Raw genomic sequence first — 15,435 nt, forward strand, 5'->3', positions numbered from 1 at the left:
TGTGGAGGGCAGTGTCACTGGCCCACATATGTGGGATCTGAACCGGGGCCCTCTGGCGTCCCAAGCCAGTTCTTAACCATCGCGCCATTTGGCCAGCCCAATATTAGGTATTTTTATTAAAATAGTTTAGAAAGAGATTATGGCTCTATTTTAGGGAACTGGCTTGTTTTGTTATATAGCTCTTTCCATTGCAAGGATCCCCTTTGGTGAATGTTGTATGATTAAATGCTTTAGAGGGCTTTCAGCTGTCAATATTCCGGAATTTTATGGTAAAATGGTTAGGGAAGGAGCATAGAACACAGGCGAATTGCAGGAAATTAGTAGAGATTTGCTCATTGGATTTATTTTACTAAATCCTCTAATTCGGAGGTCTCTAAACTTGACTATGCATTTAAGTTAGTGGTGGCAGAAAGGGGAATTTAAAACAATACAAACCCAGTGCTGTAATCAACCTAGAGCATTTTTTTAATTGTGTAGTGATTCTGTTGTACCACCAGCCTTGGGAAATAATACTTTATAGCCTTAGTTTAGAAAGGGTTCTAAGAAATGTGTTTAGATTACATTCATTTTTCTTTTTCATATCATTTTCAGTCCATTCTGTACATTTGGTAATAAGAAATTGATATTGTGATTTTAATGACTTGATGAAGTTTGAAAAGTATTTTATAACTTGTTTAAAATATGAAGAGGGGGGTTGTTACTCTGTGAGGGTGAAAAGGATAACTATTGCATTGTTCTGTACACCTGAAACTAACAATAAAAATAAATAAATAAATAAATAAATAAAATAAAATATGAAGAAAACCTATGAACTTATTTGTAAATGTTTAACAATTACTGAAAGTTTATAAATAATTTAGAAAGACTACTCTTGTGACATAATTATACTTTTAATTGTACTGGCATTGGAATAGCACATGCAAAAATATGTTAGGTTGTGGTTGACTGTCATTATTATATTTTGAAATCCTAAAAGTAGGCATGTTAGTTGAAACACCCCTTAGAGTAAAATTTTTTTAAATGAACCTAGAAGACAATGCTTCTAGCCACTCTTTCTCCCATAAGGCTTAATTAATTGCCTTTAAAGTTGAAGAGACAATTTGCAATAGAGTAACTCTAACTTTATTTAAGTTCAGTCTGCCAAATGGTTTCCTCATATAAGTGAAGTTATGTCTTCAAACATATAAAATCCAACCTGTGCCTGGGTATTCATATTTGAAAATGAGTTACAAGATTTGTAACTTATATAGTTGGATATTTAACAATTCTTTGGATAAAGATTATCTATGGAAATTGTTCATTGTTGCATGTCATTGTAGTTTTTCCTTGATCAAAATGTATTGAAGATAATTTAGTTTTATATAAAGTAAGAGTTTTTCTAATTATTTTGGTAGCTTTTACTTAAAATCTACTTATACACTTCTTTTTAAAAACGAAAGGTTCCACTTCCTCCTAATGGACAGATGCCAGGATTTGCCCTTCTTCCTACACCTCCATTTCCTCCCATGGCTCAGTCTGTGATTCCCCCGACTCCAGCCGTACAGCAGCCTTTCCAAGCTTCTTTTCAGGCACAAAATGAACCACTTACTCAGAAGGCACATCAGGTAAAGCTTCATTCTTGATGGTTGATTATTTTTCTGGTTGCCTTGACTTGGGTGCAGATTCCTGCCTATTGGCTTGTTATCTTCATTTTTTAATATGAAGAAAGACTTGTTACCTTGAGCACATATTAACCCTCTCTGTTCCCGTTTTTCATCTGGAAAATGGACATAATAATAGTACCAATTTCCATAAGGTTCTTGAGGATTGAGACAGTATAGAATGCTTAACTAGTCCCTAGTTCACCGCTTTAGGTGATGAGTTCTTAAAACAGCAGGTAACCTATATGAAGCAATTTCCACAAGTTGAGTACTTCTTCTAATCTTGTAAACCACATAAAAAATTTTTTCCCACTGAAGACTGTCATTATATTATTATTTTTAAAGTTTGTAGCAGAGGGTAGTTTTATTAGAGCAGCAAGTTACAGCTCTCGGAACGAGAAGGGGTCCCGACTGGGATGCCCATGCCGGTCATTATTAAACAAGTAATTTGGTCTCAGGTAACTGGAAGAACTGTTTCAGTGGGCTTTATAATTTAGTGGGCTTTAGATTTTGTCCTCTTGTCTCTATTTGTAATTTCTACTTTTCTCATGTAATGATTGATGGTTGTTTGTTTGCTTTTAAAGGAAATGGAAGTAGAACAACCTTGTATTCAAGAGGTTAAGCGCCATATGTCTGATAACAGAAAGTCTCGATCTAGGTCAGCATCCAGGTAATTTATAGGAAATGGTATTCCAATCCTTTATGTCTTAGGAGACATAGAGATTAAAGTCAAGTTGGATTGTTTTCAGATATTCAGTGTTAATAAAATAACACTTGGTATGTCTGTGTGTGGAGTGGGGGCAAGAGTATTAATTTAAAAAAAATTCTAAGGTTGTCTAACCCACATTTCTTCCCTTTGAATTGCTCTAATGTCTACATACAGGTAGACATACATGAAATTATAAGAATTATGTACTAATAATTTTAGATAATATAATTGTAATAATCATAATTTCTGTACAAGTTTATTAGCCAACAAAGTGGAAAGATGATTAGTACTATAATCAGATTACATTTTTAATCGCTGCAGAAAAGAAGACTTTACTGAGAAGATAGCTAACAGTAGTAGCAGTATATGGTGACAGTTAGCATCAAGGATGTAATTTAGTATAGTCAGAGGTATTGAAGCTGAAAGGTACTTTTGTAAGCTGGCAACTTTCTTTATTTCATTTAAAATGTGTGCATGCTTTCTATTGGGTGTCGGAAAAGTCATGACGCATTTTTGCCACAAAAAACATAGAAAAAATACTTCATGACTTTTCCGACAACCCAATAACTTTGAACACATTAATCTTTAGAATGAATTCCCTGCTGTCAAACTCTTACATATCCAAACATTAAATTACCTACTTGTATTTTTTTTCCCAATTAATACATGCTTACATTTTTAAATTTTTTTTCATGTGCTATCCATTCTTCCTCCTCATGAAAACATTAGGTCACCAAAAAGGAGGCGCTCTCGATCTGGTTCTAGATCTCGGAGGTCTCGTCATCGACGTTCTAGATCTCGGTCCAGAGATAGACGCCGGCACTCTCCTAGATCTCGATCCCAAGAAAGACGGGATCGAGAAAAAGAAAGAGAACGTCGACAAAAGGGCCTTCCTCCAGTCAAATCAGAAACTGCGAGTGGTAAATTAGCCTTTGCATTCAAACTTCCTGCATTATTTTCTTTGTGTCATGGGTTTAAAATGTTTTATAACTTTTAGCAAAATACTACTTTATTGCATCTTATTTGTTTGGTGTATACCCTTGGATTTGCTTTTTTACATTAAGCCAGCTGTAAAGCAGCAATAAGGAGTGAACCAGAGTAACAGTGTTGAGTATTAGTGTGTTTTAAATCTAATGAATGAAATATAAAGTCATTAACTAGCTCTCCTATAAACCATGGAAAGGGATTTTTTTCCTGCATAATAACCAATACCCTCTTTTATAAAGATTTACAATTTCCTGACTGCATTATAGACTCACAGACTACAGAGATTATTTCCTGAATCTCATCATGTGTTTAGAAAGTTTAATAAGGTGTGCTATAAGTCCGTAGCTATTATTGAAATTTTAATTTCTATGACTAGGCCATGTGTGAAACTTCGGGAAGGCTTTTTACCTAGGGCACAACATAAGAAAAACCATATACACTTGACAGTTAGAGAAGGACAACTACATAGAGTGATCAAAAAACAAAAGTACTGAATTGGTTGGTAATCAAGAAAGCTGGGATCAAGTGTTAGACCTATCCCTAAAAAGGCCAGTTTTTTTCCCCAGCTCTTAGGCGTGTTCACTATCCTGGTTTCATTTCTGGAAGTACTACCACAATTTTATGGAATGTTTTAAATGTATATGGAATCACTACTTAAACTTGAAGTGTCATAATGTAACTCAGGCATATTTGCTATAATTTTTTTCATGTAAGTTACAGTACTGTTCATGATCAAATGTGTGTATATTTGATGGTGATTTTATTTTAAGTTTGTAGTACTACACTCTGGGTGGGACAGCTGGACAAAAGGACTACTCAGCAGGATGTTGCCGGCCTCTTAGAAGAGTTTGGGCCAATTGAATCAATTAACGTGAGTGTTTATTAAATTACTTAATGGCAGTGGACAGATGTGATTGTCATTTTACAAAATTAAGGACTTGAGATCTAAGTCAAAATTTGCTCAGGTTTGTAGAAATTACTAGAGTTTAGGTGCTCTGAGTCCATGTTTAGCATTTTCTTCATTTAACCACATTTCTTTGATAACCAAGTTTAATTTAAAACTTTTGCCTAGAAAAGTCTTTATATAACAAAGCTTGGGGTCTGTAGGCTCAGTAATAATGGGCACTTGAGACCAAACTTGAGTTGCCAATTTACAAATTCATTTAATCTCAGATGGTGGATCACTGGCGTGGTTGTGGGGGAGGTTTGTGGTTGGGATTGTTGGAACTGGTTACTTAGTATTATATCTTGTTGCTCTTTTGATTTTATTGTTCTCCTATTTTATAATATTAAAATGTTTTTGAGCAGATGATTCCTCCCAGAGGTTGTGCCTATATTGTTATGGTTCATAGGCAAGATGCTTATCGTGCCCTGCAGAAACTGAGCCGAGGAAACTATAAAGTGAACCAGAAATCCATAAAGGTACACTTTTATACATTACAATTCTTTTTTTTTAAACTGTAATGTTGGACACTGAGGCATTTCATAGGCATCTTTTTAAAAAGAGGTTATCTGCTAAAAGCTAACATAAATTTTTAAATGTTAGGTTCATGGTAAAATTGTCTTTTTAAAAAAATTGTAGATAGAACAATTCATTAAGGTATTTACATAATTGGTGCTTCAAATAAAATGTCATTTAGTAAAATATTTTGTCATTCCCAAATGATTGGATTTTCTACATTTGTTTTTTTTTTGTTTGTTTGTTTTGTTTTGTTTTGTTTTTTAGCTGAGCCATCCTGCTACCTGTTGGCAGCTCAGCGGCTGCTCAGCTCGGGCTGGTCTCGAACCGCTGTTGCTCAGAGCTCAAACTCTTGAGCGAGCTCTTAACCAACTGAGCCACTCGGCCGGCCCTTCTACATTTGTTTTTAAAGTTTCTCCTCTCATCTTAAAATTAACTATGAAAAATATTCAGCAAAGAGAAAAAAAAAAGATATAGATACATGGGTATTGTTCTGAGGGGCCACAGTCAGTGTTTCCTCAATGTCTTAACACTTGATTCTGCCCTTCGATGGTGCCATAAAAGGATTTTGTCAAATGCTGAATAATTCCGAGGTACCCATGACTTTTGAAAGTGGTCCCCAGTAGGCTGGGTTGTGCGTGGAACTTTGCACTTTTTCTCATAACTTTTTCTTTCCTCTAACTTGTATGCTGGCTGAGTGGGTGGTTGGAGGAGTGGGTAGGGCAGTGATGCCAGTCAATTTCCTAGGACAAAGTGGGATAAAAGGGTAACCAGTTTCCTAGTGCCAGATAGGATCCATGGATGGGTAGCTAGGCTAGGTTGCTACCTTGCTGCCCAGGCTCAGTTATTAGAATGGTAGGGAGCAGTGAATTCTCAGAACTTACGACATTCTTCTCCCTTTTTTGTATTTTAACAAATGGTGCAATAGATTGCCTGGGCCTTAAACAAAGGAATAAAGGCAGATTATAAGCAGTATTGGGATGTAGAACTTGGTGTTACTTATATTCCGTGGGACAAAGTCAAGCCTGAAGAACTGGAGAGTTTTTGTGAAGGAGGAATGTTGGACAGTGATACACTTAACCCAGGTAAAGCAGTATTTAATGTCTTTAAAAATTCATCTATTTTCTTGATAGTACATATGACAAATGTTTATTCTTTGCATTAAGAAGTGACTTTTGAGATTTTTCAAGCACCCACTATTTGCCAGTCTCTCCATTATAAACTGAGAAAACAATGGTGAATAAGACAAATGTGGTCTTTGCTCTTATGCAACTTATATTAAGTGGGAGAGGTGCAAATAAAATAATTACTGATTATGGGGTTAATTATTAATTACAGTATTAAGCAAATCTTAAATGGAATTTTTCAGTGAAAGCCTAACAGATCAAATGAGTCTTCACCACAGTGTCGATACTGTGTTTTAATCTAGTGCTTCATAATAATTTCTTTGAAAATGTTTAAATGTCCAGAGAAGCAGTCGAAAGCAAGTATGTAAGACGAGGAGGTGCAGTTATTTGTGGTTATGAGTATTAAAAATGGCAGATGGACAGTGAGCTTGCAGTGGGGAAAAGGGCACATGTGTGGGCATGACCTGAGATTGGTAATAATAGCCTGGCAAGAGAGGAGCACAGGATGGCATGGCAAGTAGAGTAAACAGTTAAAGCAGGAGTGATGTCTGAGAGCCCGAGGGAAGTGCAGCCATGCTGGACTGTTGCCATACTCCTCGCGCTGCCTACACAGTGTGGGATGCCTTCACTTACAGAGAGCGCTTGGCTTCTCTTTAAACGAACAGGTATTAAGAATCTCTGTGTGCCAGGCATTCTGGAAGGCTCTGGTCCATGGTAAAGGGGATTCTGCTCCTCCCTCCCAGGGGCTTTCGTCCAAACAAGACACTGTTGCGGTTCAGAATGTAGACTCTAGAGCAGCGGTTCTCAACCTGTGGGTCGACACCCTTTTGGGGGTCGAACGACCCTTTCACAGGGGTCGCCTAAGACCATCAGAAAACAAAAAGATATTTACATTACGATTCATAACAGTAGCAAAATTACAGTTATAGAGTAGCAACGAAAATAATTTTATCGTTGGGGGTCACCACAACATGAGGAACTGTATTAAGGGGTCGCACGCGGCATTAGGATGGTTGAGAACCGCTGCTCTAGAGCCATATGTGTCTGGGTTGAGTCCCTTTTCTGACACGTACTAGGTGTGTGAGCTTGGGCAGATTGTCTTTATTTTCTGCATTCATAAAATGGGAGTAATAACAATAGGAACTACTTATAGATGGTTATGAGAATTAAATTAGTATATATAAAATGATTAGAACTGTGCCTGGCACACATAAAGGCACTTTTTCTTTTTTGCATGTTTGCTATTGTTATTCGTTAATTTAAATAATATTTGTAAGATTTAGTATAGGCATTTTTTTAATAATCAGATTGCAGGTTTTTATATAATCAATATTTTAAAAATCATTTCTATATTTAAAGTTACAAACTAAAAATGGTAAACTTTTATTGTCAAATTTCTTTAACTTTCATAGAGTGGAAAGGAATTCCCAAGAAGCATGAAAATGAAGTTGCTCAAAATGGAGGGGCAGAAACCTCACACACAGAACCAGTATCACCCATACCTAAACCTTTACCTGTGCCTGTCCCTCCTATTCCTGTTCCCGCACCTATAACAGTACCACCTCCACAGGTAAGACTCTCTGGGGCATTGTTTAAACAAATTTTAAGTGTCTGAAAGATACCTTTCTAAATTTTATCATAGACATGAGTACATAAATGTGCATTATTGTTTATAAACTTTTTAACACATTTTTAAATGTTAGTAAAACCAGAATACATTCATATTGCCTTACATCTGTCTAGATTATTGAGTGTCTCACATTATAATGTTTCAGACTTGAATTGTAAACCTATTAGAGTTTCTTCTGTTCTGCTTACTCCCATCTTGCTTTCTTATTGGATCTTTGTTCTGAGGGACCTTTGATTTATAACCAATGAGCAGCAGTTTTGAAGGAAAGAGAGTTTCTAAATCTCCAGTTTAGGTGGTACTATGAGTAATTTTTTTTAATGGAGGATTGAGAGCTGTTTACTTAATTAAGTGCCATTTAACATGCAGGGAAATTCTTATATATAGTCTTGGCTATTGTATTACTTCAGAAGAAAGAATCTGGATTCTGACAGAGCAGGGTTTGAATCCCAACTCTGTTGTTTATACTCAGTGGGTGACTTTGAACAAGTCACCTAACCACTAAGCTTCGTTTTCCTATCTAAATGTGCGAATTCTCTTTCCTGGCTTTGGCTCTGGTATTCTTCCTGTGTCACAGTTTTTTGAGGATTAAATGTAATAATGTGTGTTAAGTACTCAGCAGGTTTTCTATTACATGATAAGAGCTGAATCATGAAAAACCTTTTGGTTAAAATTATAACTACTTGCCCCTTGTTTTATATATGATCTATTAGATTTTTCTTTTTGCTTCTTTACTAGATTTTTCTTGTCTTTCAATACCTTCTTTCCTCAGTTTCTCACATTAAATCTGATCCAATAAATTTGACTATCACAAAAGTGGTATACACTTGATTTTTATAATGTAAGAAGAAAATCACATGTCTTAATACATATTTTGCTGTGATATTTTATAAATGAACTCCCTAAATTGCCACTTTTAGTTGACCTTTTTGGATATGCCCTTCCAGTATAGGTTTTAAATAAGATTCGTTGTATATCGGCATTCATTTAAAGAAACCTGCCTAGCACATTAAAATTGATCATACTTTTTTTTTTTTAAACAATCGTTAATATTTATTGGGTGTTTAAATGCCAGGCACTAACATCTATTAACTCTTTAATCCCCGTAATTATGTGAGATTGCACTTATTTATTTTACAAATGCATCAACTGAGGTCTAGAGAGTGTGAGCTTGCTCAGGGTCACAAAGCTAGTTGAGAGGGTGACCAGGCAGTTTGACCCTGGGATCGGTGATCTTAATCACGGTGAAAATTGTCAGGTAGCTTTTCTTTGAGTTGTATTTCTCAAACTGAATATGAAACTTTTTTTTTTTAATGTATCATATCCTATCAGAACACCCAAGAGATGGGGTAACACAATGTGAGTTTGCTGTCATAAAGTAGAGAGCAAAACTTTAATATCTATCATTTGGGGTGGGTACGTACACCTATTTTCTAATTTATTCACATAATAAGCACAAATCTAGAAACATCTATTTTTCAACAAGATATTTTCTTCGTCTCTACTCACTATATGGGTAGGTGGGGTGACTAGATGTGTGGCTTCATTTTTCCTTCTTTCTAGGTCCCACCACATCAGCCAGGGCCTCCTGTCGTTGGTGCTCTCCAGCCGCCCACCTTCACGCCTCCTCTGGGAATTCCTCCCCCTGGCTTTGGTCCTGGTGTGCCTCCCCCTCCTCCTCCACCACCATTTTTGCGTCCAGGATTCAACCCAATGCATTTACCACCAGGTACACGAAGTTGTTTGAGAAGACATTCTTTTTAGAATGTACAATAAAATGATACAGCATAAGTTGACATTATTTTTGTTATTCTAGGTTTTCTTCCTCCTGGACCCCCACCTCCTATAACTCCACCAGTATCCATTCCTCCTCCTCACACACCACCAATAAGCATCCCAAACTGTAAGCATGTTTTTCCTTTGTGTTCAGTTGTCCTCTGGGAGTCGGGAGTAGGAGGGAGAATGGACTAGTAGTATCAGGGTCTATAGTATGGCAAGAGAATGTTGACCGGGGAGATAACTAATTACTCAGCTTCACATGTTGATGTAATTATATTCCTTAGCTACTATCGCTGGTATAAATGAAGACACTACAAAAGACTTATCTATTGGAAATCCCATTCCAACAGTGGTGTCTGGGGCTAGAGGAAACGCCGAGTCTGGTGACAGTGTGAAAATGTATGGCTCTGCTGTGCCACCTGCTGCACCCACGAATCTGCCCACCCCTCCTGTAACCCAGCCTGTTTCACTTCTTGGTAAGTTAACTTTTTTTATCGTTAGTTTTTTTCCCTCTGCCCAAGTTAGGGTTTTTTTTAAAAACAATGCTAATTTTGGTAAAATGTTCTAAAGCTCATATTTTTCTTTGAGGAAGGTCTTCCTCTTAAATATGTGCTCTTGGTTTTTACCAAGAGTAGCCCAAGAGACAACCTACATGATGAAATCATGTTTGTTTGTCCTGAATAACAGTTTGGGTTTGTACATCTTAATTTATGGTATGTAAAACCTCTGTGAAATCTTTGTGAAAAGGAATTGGTACAAAGTCCATGGCTGACATAACCCCAGAAGTCCCAGCTTTATAAGAGATAACATTTCTTTGACAACTCAGTTTTTTCTTTTCCTGTCTGGACCAATTTTTATACATCTAAAGCTTCTGGACTTTGGTAGCATTCTCTGTGGGCTAGCAAAGAAATTATCCTCGATATATTGCAATAAAATGATTTCGTTACCTGACTGACAGATGCACAGCCTGAGGTAATGCTGTCCCACTGACCCCTCAGTTTTCTCCTGCTAGAGTTTATCTGCTATACTCTACCCATGGCTTTACTACTGTGATTCAGAGGAATGTCATTGAGATTGCTTACAACTTTAATAAGAGGCCTGCCCTTGCTTGCTTGAATTATATATTAATATATCATATACTTGTTATACTGACCATCTTTTAAATTAACAAATTGTTATACTGGCGGTGGTATCAAGTATAATTAAAACTTGATTCTCCTAATGGGTAGTTAATTCATCCTTAGTATTATAATGTTCTAGTCCTGTGAGTCCATTGTATTTTTCAGAGGTATATGTGTGTACACATTTGCTTTCATAATCAGATTTTTTAGGAAAGAGAGCCTTGGTTACCTGTGAGATGTAGGACTATGGGACATTGGTTTGTGAATCAGCACTTTTACTTTTCACCCACACCTTTCAGTGCTTTGGAAAGTTTTACTTTGTGCATGTACTACATTTATAATAAAAATCAATTTGTTTTTAAATGGCATGCTGTCTTCTGCCCTTTCCAAGACGGAGCTTAGGCTGACAATAAACTTGATTTGTATTTCCCTTAGTACACAAACTGGGTTGTGGTAAAAGAGGATTTGGGTTAAGATTTGTCAAAAATAATGTAGCAGTAGTCATCATAATGATGAGAAATAATTTGTTTAATAAGGAAGTTGCTTAAGAGGCCTGCACCCTAATGGAAATCATATAGTAGAAGAAACATTGGACTAGCAGCCGGGAAACTTTTAACATCTTTAGATTTCAGCTATGTTTTATTGTATTTACTTTTTTTCATATTTGTAATAATATGGTTGCACAAGAATCACAGAATCTGAGTTGGATAGAATTTTCTGGTCAACTCCTTTCCTTCACCCCACAATAATTCTGGTTGATACTATATTTTCTAGTCGAGCATCTGCAGATATTAGACCACCTGAGACTACAAAATTGTGTGCGTTGGTGCTTTTTTCCAGGCTTAGTAAATTCATTGAATAAGTGAGAAGATTTTATATCTTCAAGAGTTTAAAACAACTTTGGAGAATAAGTAGCCTGCATCCAATTTAATATTTAGGTCTTGAAGAATCTGCTCTTTATTTCTTATCACTACTAAAATGGATAACTTAAACTCTGTATTTAACGTGTGTACAAACTAAAACACAGATCAGAAGTTGGTGAACTTGAAAAATAAACTTAGAAAGCTAAGCACTGCTAGAAAAATTTCTTAGCATTGAATGTTATCTGACATGCCTGTTTGGATGTCTGTCCCCCATCGCCAACAATCCCTCCCAATCCCCCGAAAGAACGCTTCATGAGAGAGGAACATTTGTTACATGAGTTAAGTGGATGGGTCGCTGGTATTTCAATGCATGTCTATTTATACTTCACCTCTGATGAATGTTGTAACTTTTAAAACAAAATGTAGAAATTGAAGGCAATTCCAGATCTGGAAAAGTTAACATTTGACATAAGATAAAAATGAAAACTTGTTAAAATAAGCACTTTTAACTAAAATGCCGTTCCAGTTATGAGAACAGGAAAGCTGTCCATGTTCCTTCAATTAGAAATCTTGAAAATAATATCCCATGAATTTAGACAGTTTGGAGAAATGAGACTTTTTAATGTATATGCAAATAATGGAAGACTTATCAAAAGGCTCATCTCATGATTCCATCCTTTTGATAGGAATATAGTGATCAACAGCGCTAATGAGGATCAGTAGTCAGGTTAGGGACTCACTGTTAACCAAGTAATGGAATCCTAGAAGCACGATGCCTGCAAGTTTTCTCTTGGTGCTCTAACGTTTTCTTTTATGATAATAAGAAGAAATATGCTATACTGGAAAACTTGAAACCTAGAAGTAAGCTAAGTATGATATACTAAACTTCAATTTCTTCATCTGTAAAAGAGGGTAATAAAAATGACATACCAGGGTGTTGTGATGATTCAATGGGCTAACATATATAATGAACAACCGACGTGGGGCCTACCACGGGGTAGGCCCTCAGTGAGTGGTAGGTACTTATGACATACAGGTAAGGAATGTCACAGACGATACTTAGAATACCTGGAGAGGAATATTTATACTTTGCAGTTCTAAAACTGTATACTTTTACCATTTGTTTTAAACTTACATTTTTTGGCAGACAGAGGAAGCAAACTTTGTAGGAAAAAAACGTATTGTGGCATAGTTGCCTCAGAGATTTTCGTGGTAGATTAGACCAGATTGTAAGTTCACACATATTAAATTCCATCAGTTGGCTTACTGACAAAATGTGTTGGTCATGGTGGTGTTTCATTTAGATAGCACAACGTGATACCTGTATTCTTCCCATTAATGATACTCAAATAGGTTTCTTACAGTGGCAGGTGAATGTGTGATTGAGACGTACCTGAGTTCTTAGATTTTAATTTTTGAAATATGGCAATAATATTTTTAAAGGGGCCAAACAAATGTTGAACAGATCTCCTAAAAGTCTGTAGTAAGGCCTGATTGTACTGGCGGGAGGAGAGAGGGTGCTTTAAGGATGGTTTGGTTTAAAGAATTTTCTGATGATCAGACTTAGGGGTGGGTGTTTGTTTGGGAATCATGACTACATGTTTCCGCAGATGGGCTGAGGTAGCCCACACTTCCAGAACTGAGGAGAACTAAATCTCCATCTTTTAGAAGTTCTGATTCTTTCAGTAACTGATAATCTGAAAGTATAAAATTATTTCATGCACAATAACTACCGCTTGATTTTAAAGAAGTACGTTCTAAGTACCTCACACTCCATTATAGTTAGTATAAAACAGTGGTGGTTTTACAACAATTAACGGTAACAGTCTACAGCTTTGATCATTTAGAGAGGAATATTAAAGATGAGAGCAATTTAGTTCATCCTCTTTACTGTATAAGTATATATGTTTACTTTTCAAAACCTGTATGACATGTATCTCTAATACTGATGTACAGCACATTTTTATTAAAAAGTTCATTGTAAATGTGAAATTTGGGTTACATTGGTGTTCCAAACAATAAAAAAATACACAAAAAAATGTTTGTTTGTGTTACATATCTCTCCTGTGTTACCAGTATATCTAAAATATTTTTTCATGGAAAAATTATTTTAAGTTGGACTCATTCCTTTTGTGGAAAATTAAAGCCTCATTCCTTTCCAAATACATTTAATTATTAATATGCAGAGAATCTCCTCAGTTTTGTCACACTGCTATAGATGATGGTGAAATTTATAAATAAGAATTCAGTATGTGTAAGACTGCTTCCTGCTTAATTGGTTATTTTTGTTACCAGTAATTTAAAGCAAAATTCACAAATTGGTGGCCTGCAGCTTGAATGCTAGATGTACCTCAGGCTTGGTATTCATACATCCCTGCATGGCCTCGGTAGGCGTTTGAGATGATGTTCCCAAATTTGGACGCCTTAAGAAATCATGTGAGCAGAATTGGTTTGTGAACTATTATACTTATAGATGTGCTTTTATGCAGTAATTTTATCCTTAAAACTGCCAAGAAGATGAATAATTTTACCATCAATTTCTGTAATTACTTTAAAATTAATATTTGATATGTGGTCATTTTACTTAGCTTTGGATTTCTCTGCCCAGAATTTTGATTTTTTTTTTTTATGGTCAGTATTTTTAACAACATTTAAATTAGAACATTAGAGCACCAATCTACTAATGTGTGAATAACATTCAAAGGAAACCTGAAGAAAATTCTAGAAAGCAGTTTTTTAATGATAACATCTAATTTTTAATATATTTTTTTCTTATTATGAACTTTGCTGTGTTTGGTTATATTAAATTATAAGCTGGAGGTATCGACCAGGTATTTGATTTGGTACCCTAAAGGCTGTTTACTGTTTAGCCTATAAAAGTGTTCTTCTTTTGAAAGCTTTAAAATATTTGAATTTGGTACTGTAAATATTGCATTGTGTTATTCCACTAGTATTGTGTAGTAGAAATGGTTCCTAAATGCTCTTCAACTTAATATACAGTGTTGTTCAGTAGATAATAATAATCCACAACAAATGTTTGCCTTGGATCTGAATTTATGCATGAATACACTATATTTTCTATGAAGGTGAAGAAGCACTTCAAACAAAACATGGGGAAGGTCTTGAGCAAAAACCTGAAAGCTGCTTATCACATTGTCTCCACCCGACCTCCACCCCCGCTTCCTAGGCTGCAGAACTCCAACCTAAAGAGTCTCAGAAATTTAAATCTCTGACAGATGTCATTTGGGGCTTGAGGAAGGTGGGAGGGGCAGAAACTTGGGTGCTAGGTTGATTTTGGTAGACAAATACTGCTGTGAACAATTTCAGGTAAGATTTTTTTCCGGCTGACATTGAAAATAAAATTCCCTACAGATAATCTCATTCAGTGATAGGTTAATTGTATATTTCAATCTTCTTGATTCTAATAGTGCAACTCTTAAATCTAAGTCATAGCTGTTTTCTTTGCCAATTATAGTAAAATAGCAATTAGTACACTGAAATTTGGAAAAGTGACTATAAATGAACTGTAGGGAAATGAGCAGACAAACCCTATTGTACATTATTTTGCAAAAAACAAGGAGCCATTTTAAAGTGATAATAGTCTCTGGTTTCTCTTTATTTGAAATTCTGGTTCTCGTGTATTAGATTTTATCAAAACAACATACCCTGTGCTAAAAATAGATACATACGTCAATATGCATGCATTATATGTTACCAAAACTCAAATTTCTCTTAAAAATCACATTCTAAGCACAATTTTAAAAATGTTAAGATGTAATATAATCTAAAATGTGCTTTCTCTCATTCTTTGAAAACTAGCTCCTTATTCTTCCATTCTCTGCTGCTCCCAATACAGTGCCTACTGTAAGAATTGGCTGGGCGTGTTTCCAAAGTAATTATGCCCTATGTTATTAATTGGTGAATCTAAGCAAACGAAGTACGTGTATTGGTTTTACTGTTATTTCAATTTTCTGAAGGTCTGGACTAAAAAACCACTTCTGGTGACTATACAAGGTCTGACGATTAAGTTCGCAAACTTGTTGCAGTGATATTAACCTTTTTTGATATCAGAGGGATTATTCATTATGAATTTGTACCAACTAGACAAACAGTTAACCAAGTT

At 35.7% G+C, this 15,435-nt stretch overlaps 1 protein-coding gene across 3 annotated transcripts in view; it reads left to right on the plus strand.

Moving 5' to 3' along the window:
• Nucleotides 1-15,435, plus strand: part of SCAF4 (SR-related CTD associated factor 4) — a 72,866-nt gene that overhangs the window by 38,169 nt on the left and 19,262 nt on the right. The window contains exons 10-19 of one of the 3 annotated variants that reach the window (XM_019662844.1): nucleotides 1,440-1,604; nucleotides 2,225-2,310; nucleotides 3,079-3,269; nucleotides 4,107-4,207; nucleotides 4,645-4,758; nucleotides 5,724-5,880; nucleotides 7,335-7,492; nucleotides 9,113-9,278; nucleotides 9,366-9,452; nucleotides 9,613-9,804. In XM_019662844.1, coding sequence (XP_019518389.1) covers nucleotides 1,440-1,604; nucleotides 2,225-2,310; nucleotides 3,079-3,269; nucleotides 4,107-4,207; nucleotides 4,645-4,758; nucleotides 5,724-5,880; nucleotides 7,335-7,492; nucleotides 9,113-9,278; nucleotides 9,366-9,452; nucleotides 9,613-9,804 — 1,417 coding nt within the window. The remainder of the gene's footprint in view (nucleotides 1-1,439; nucleotides 1,605-2,224; nucleotides 2,311-3,078; nucleotides 3,270-4,106; nucleotides 4,208-4,644; nucleotides 4,759-5,723; nucleotides 5,881-7,334; nucleotides 7,493-9,112; nucleotides 9,279-9,365; nucleotides 9,453-9,612; nucleotides 9,805-15,435) is intronic. The other 2 variants (XM_019662846.1, XM_019662845.1) reach the window with 2 other exon arrangements.

Source organism: Hipposideros armiger, unplaced genomic scaffold, assembly GCF_001890085.2.
Source record: "Hipposideros armiger isolate ML-2016 unplaced genomic scaffold, ASM189008v1 scaffold_381, whole genome shotgun sequence".
Taxonomy (NCBI): Eukaryota; Metazoa; Chordata; class Mammalia; order Chiroptera; family Hipposideridae; genus Hipposideros; species Hipposideros armiger.